The sequence below is a fragment of the Somniosus microcephalus genome, unplaced genomic scaffold, assembly GCF_052327205.1.
Source record: "Somniosus microcephalus isolate GS21.2 unplaced genomic scaffold, FLI_Smic_1.0 unresolved_chr5, whole genome shotgun sequence".
Classification (NCBI taxonomy): Eukaryota; Metazoa; Chordata; class Chondrichthyes; order Squaliformes; family Somniosidae; genus Somniosus; species Somniosus microcephalus.
Genome location: NW_028225183.1, coordinates 9374830 through 9380501, shown reverse-complemented (window position 1 = coordinate 9380501; position 5672 = coordinate 9374830). Strand labels below are relative to the sequence as shown.

The 5672-nt window shown below is 42.4% G+C and overlaps 1 protein-coding gene across 1 annotated transcript; it reads right to left on the bottom strand.

Moving 5' to 3' along the window:
- Positions 1-3108: 3108 nt before the first annotated feature.
- On the bottom strand, positions 3109-5123 carry LOC147087488 (putative G protein-coupled receptor 139). The gene is made up of 2 exons (XM_085977802.1): positions 5021-5123; positions 3109-4193 (listed from the first exon to the last, which is right to left on the bottom strand). Exons 1-2 carry the CDS (start codon positions 5088-5090, stop codon positions 3295-3297), a joined length of 969 nt encoding a protein of 322 aa, XP_085833928.1. The 5' UTR covers positions 5091-5123; the 3' UTR covers positions 3109-3294.
- Positions 5124-5672: the final 549 nt, after the last annotated feature.

The following is a 5672-nucleotide window of genomic DNA, read 5'->3' as shown; positions in this document are numbered from 1 at the left end:
GTGGAAGTAACTTTCGCACCACACAAGTGAGAGGCAATGACTATCTCCAACTAGATAAAGCTTAGCAAATGCCCCGTGCCATTCAACGGCATTACCATCACTGAAAACACCACCATCAATATGCTGGGGTTCAGCATTGACCAGAAACTTGATTAAGCATCAACATAGACATAGAAACATAGAAGATAGGAGCAGGAGTAGGCCATTTGGCCCTTCGAGCCTGCTCCACCATTCAATGTGATCATGGCTAATCATCCTATTTCTGTACCCTGTCCCTGCCTTTTCCCCATATCCCTTGATCCCTTCAGCCTCAAGAAACATATCCAACTCTTTCTTGAATATATTTAATGAACTGGCCTCCACCGCCCTCTGTGGCAGAGAATTCCACAGGTTCACCACTCTCTGGGTGAAGAAATTCCTCCTCATTTCAGTCCTAAATGGCTTACCCCTTATCCTTAGACTATGACCCCTGGTTCTGGACTCCCCGGCCATCAGAAACAACCTTCCTGCATCTAGTCTGTCCAGAACTGACAGAATTTTATAGGTTTCGATGAGATCCCCTCTCAATCTTCTAAACTCCAGTGAGCCCAATCGACTCAATCACTCCTCATACATCCTTCCTGCCATCTCAAAGTGTATAAACTTTGAAGTTAGAAGTAACAATGGGAGTGCGTGAAGATAAGCCATTGCAGGATATTGTGTGGCTCAGTCTGCAGAGGTAAGAGCGGAACCAGGCGTGGGCAGTTCCAGACAGCTGGAAAATGAAGGGGAGGCCTGGACAGCCGAGTCAGAGACGGGAAGAATGAAGAGGGATAGTGCACCATTGTCACAGACACAGAGGATATAATTTGTGACTTCGATAACGGCCGCTTCAAGTGTTTTGCAAAGGAAGAAATTTGATTGGACAGATTTAGACAGGGGATTGCGGGAAAATGGACACGAATTTGAGAGGCGACAATATGTTCACGTATTTTGACAGGAATATGATGATAGAGATGGGACGGTAAATTGCAAAATTCAGAGGGGTCATAAGTGCATTTGTCAGGAGGGCGTGATGGTGGCAGATGTGAAAGGGAGGGGACAGCAGAGAGAAACTTTCACAATGTCAGATAGCATGGGGCAGTTTAGTGGAATGGGGTTAAGGCAGCAGAAAGTGGTATTCGTGGACAACATGAGCTTACACGATCGGTAATAGTGGAACTAACGGGAATACAAGAAGTGTTTACTTAAATTTCAGGACAACTAAATTGAGGGGAATGCAACAAGTCTTTAATTAAAATAGAATAATGGAGATTTTAGGGGAATACAACAATTGCTTATTATTATAAGTAAATAAAGGGAACTATAGGGAAACGCAGTCAATGGTTAATTAGATATAGAGAACAGGGTAATTTTGTGGAATGCAGTATTAATTTAATTAGGAATAGACTAAAGGTGAGTTTACAGGAACACAGTAACTGTTAAATTAGAGATCGAGACGAATGTAATTCAGGGGATCACAGTAACTGCTTCATTAAAAATAGAGAAGATGGGTATTTAGGGGAACACAGTAACTGTATAAATAGAAACTGCGGCCCGTGGAACACAATAGCAATGTATGTAGAAGTAAGTGACAGGGAAAACAGCAACAGTTTAATAACAAAATGAGGTCAGGGGAATGTCTGGAAAACGCAGTGACTGTACTGAGTAATAGAGAATTAAGGGAACATGGAAACTGTTAAATTAGGAAGAGGGGGCAGGAGAATCACAACCATATGGGAATGAATTTGACACGGCAATGTAATGGTTAACCTATTCATGCCTTTGCTCTCTATTTTACCTGTTGATATTAAATGATGAGGTTGATTACACATCACCTTCTCACGATTGTGGTTGGGTGCAGATGAATCGCTGACTGATAGGAATAAAATCCCTGCTTGCTGCCTGACTCGTGACTTAAATACTGTTGGCCGCCTGAGTCCAGTTAAATGAAAATGTGCCAATTACACAGAACAGCCCGCAATTCACCACCACTTCATTCAGAAGCTAGATGCCCGCCGGATTGGCAGAACCCTTCTGCCCTTTCTGGCGATCCATCAAAAGATCGGCGGTCTGGAGTGGTTTCTTTAGAATCTCCCCCTGAATGGTCACAATGTTTCGAGTAGTGACCAAGCTAGCAAATACATTCTTCTCATTGTTCAGCACGGGCAACGTCAGAACAATCTCCAAGAGCAAGTTATCTATTAACTATCTTATCTAAACTTTCCTCAATTTAATAACAGATAATTGGATTGTGCATTGACAACAGACTTGTATATTTTGGCGAGTGGTGTCCAGGGGATTTAAGTTAAAATGGACAGAAGCAGACGGATTCCATTAGCTGAGAGATCAAGAACTAACGACCATAGATAAAAGAAATGTCAGAGATAATTAAGTGGGTTTTGGATAAAACTCGTTACACAGAGAGTTCTGAGACTGGGGATTTCACGGATGCAGGGATTATATCAATATTCAATATCAAATTGGTTAGTTGGTTGAACAAGAAGTGATAGAAGGGATGTTCAGTCGGGCGGGTAATCAGAGTGGAACTTTTTGCTCAGGTGGAGTGTAAAAACCAACAAGGACTGGTTGGGTTCCAAAATTATGATGGCCTGTTGAGATTTGCAGTAAATATCTGTGAACAAAGATGTCTAATGTCACATTGACGAGTGAAATTCCTACTGTCTCCATCATCAGAAAATAATCAGGGGATAGGCGCCCCGTTCTAATGGCCCAGGAGACAATGGTGGCGGAGTCTGATGGGGAGACGAGCGCCTGCAACCTTCACACCGAGGTTACAGGATTACAATTAACCACCATTGTAACACTTTGTTTCTACTTTAAAGGTAACTTTAACTATTAATTAAACTGGGGCGTCTCATTCCAGTACCTGGTGTGAGGCAGTTAACGCTGACGCCCACGAGCTCTACTCCACTGCTGAAGGTCAGTCTTGACCTTTCTCTTTGAATCTTGAGCGGGAAGGGCACTGATTTATGGGGATCGATTATGTTTAAATGGGAAAGCAGCAGACATCAACCACATGGCACAAAGTGGAGGAAATATTTTGTGATATCTGTTCATGCTCACAACAACAATCCATTTCTTTATTAACAGAAAGACGGCCATTCTAAAATGGAACAGGGGCTGTAAGTTAAATCTAATTTGAACAGGAAGCTTTGGTTTATTTTTACATTGGTTTAAACAGAACAATCCATTTTCATTGCAGTAGAACTGAGCTCCAGTTTGGACAAGAAGGTAAGCTTTAATTTTACATTTTTAAACAAAATTCCGAATGAATGTCCAAGGAGATTTCAACACGTTCTTTAGCTCTTCCCTGAATTTTGTTTGAGTAATTGCATAAATGCATGTGTTTGTGCAGGAACTCAAATAATGGAGCATAAACCCGGTTTCTGTGGCAATGTAGGCAGGGGATGTAAAATCGCCTCGGTAATGCGCGGTGTTTGTCAGTTTGGTGGTTAAGTAACTTACGACAGCTGTCAGCCACAAAACAATAAAACTGCCCGAGACACTGAACAGTAAAATAATGGATTTCCTTCGGCTCTCCATCTCGGGATCGCTCGGATTCTCACTGCTGTGACCCCGGAGTCTGCTGCGGGCTCTACTGGCCACTAAAATACACCGCACTGTCAAACCATTAAATACAAATATCAATGCAAAAGGAATCCATGAAATTAAAATACTTTGTAACCAGAGGTATGCGACACCTGCAAGCGATATAAAAAAGGTCACACTGTGGCGGCAACCCCAGGGACCATTGTTAATTATACGCTCAGCTTCATAGGCAAACCAAAAGGGGATGTTCACTAAACAGATCAGGACAGAGACCGTTGTTATAACCGTGGCCGCAGTTCTCACTGTGCAATATTTTGTTTTAAAGCTCTGACAACATATCGCTACAAATCGGTCAATTGTGAAGGTGACGGTAAACCACACAGACATACATATGGTAGCGGGATTCAAACACATAATTAACTTACAAAAGGCAGTGTAGTTCAGGAATGAATATGGAAAGTGATAAGTTAAAGTTTGGTACACTATAACATGTAAGATAATGACCAGTAGATCTGCTGTTGCCATGGCCACCATGTACACAGAGATACATTTGGAAAGGCCGCAGTTTCCTCTGGAGAGAATAACGATTGTCAATAGGTTGGCTGTGAGAAAAAGGGACAAGATGTCAGTAAGGGGGGTCAATCAGATAGATCTCACAGCTTATTGTGGGGAAATGATCGGATCTGTCCCTGCTTAGGTTCATAGACATTGATTATTTTTTAATAAAATATGCGATCTTTGGACAATTTCTTTAAAAGAAATAAAACATTGAACACTGGCGATAGAGGGACAGAATGGCGGCTTTTTCCAGAATCTTACTGTCAGGCATCGTCAGCTATTAAATATAATTTACAAACAATTACTGGAAAGATATGAATTCAAATAATACATTCAGCTGAGGCACAAACATTGGATGTAGATCAGAACTCTGCACTTTTTCTATTTCTAATCACCCCGAGGGAGCTGCTCGGTAACAGAGCGGGAGCTGCTGGAGCAGCGAAGGTTTTTTGCAGCCGAGCGGAGGGGAGCCGCTCCCTGAGTGGCAGTTGTAGCTAAAAATGTGTTTGCCAGTCCTCAGATGGGAGTAGGTGGATGCAGTGCGAGTAATTATCAATCTAAGTAGAAAACGAACAACGGTACAGATTAACTGATTACCATGGACCACATGGAACACATTCTGTAGTGAGCTATACACTATTAGAGGGGCCTCGTCCTCCCGCAGTACAGTCAGGAATTTTGAGCTCCCGGTTCCCACGATCTTCCGACCAGAACAACACCTCAGTGGCCGCGCAGACTGATACGATTCCGGCTGATATTCACCAACTGATCCCAGTGGAGAAATGACTCTGCAACGAAGACACGCTCGGAATTTGTTACACTGACACTGAGATATTCAACAGCTATTAGGCAACAGGATACATTGACTTACCTGGAGCCCCAAAGGCTGCGAGAATAGGATAGTAAATGTTCTTTATCTGTACCATTGTTGGCTGTTCCATTGTTGTAGTATTTGCGAATTCTGTGCAGCTTCACGGCACCGAATGGAGTTGAATTAAGATCCGTAAATGCTCCTCCCTTTATACAAGAATCGCTGCCCGATTGAGAACATCAGATTACCCCATAATTGGCGTTAGTTACAGTCGCTTAACAAACAAGAGGCGATTTTCCGCTTCAGTGCGCACTGGCCGTCACTGGGGAAATTGAAGAGCTCAGTCCATGAAAAATCGTCCATTAAAATCAATGAACGTAAAGTAATACTAAAGGTAATGTGCTTTGTGCATGCCCCACAGACCGTGAAGGAAACAGCTCTCCCGGACTCCGCATTAGGACCCTTGAGCCTCAAATTAATTCGTTGAAACCTACACACATACATTCCATAATTTAAATTTGTTATGTATTGAAATAATAAACAACAAGGACTCGGCTCTAACATTACCGACGAAGACCCTACATTAACGGAAAGAGTAATTACCATATTCTAACATTTATGATGGTGAATCTACTCTAACATTACTGGTGGTGCCTCGACTCTAGCATTACTGGTGGTGACTCAAATCTAACATTACTGGTGGTGGCCCTAC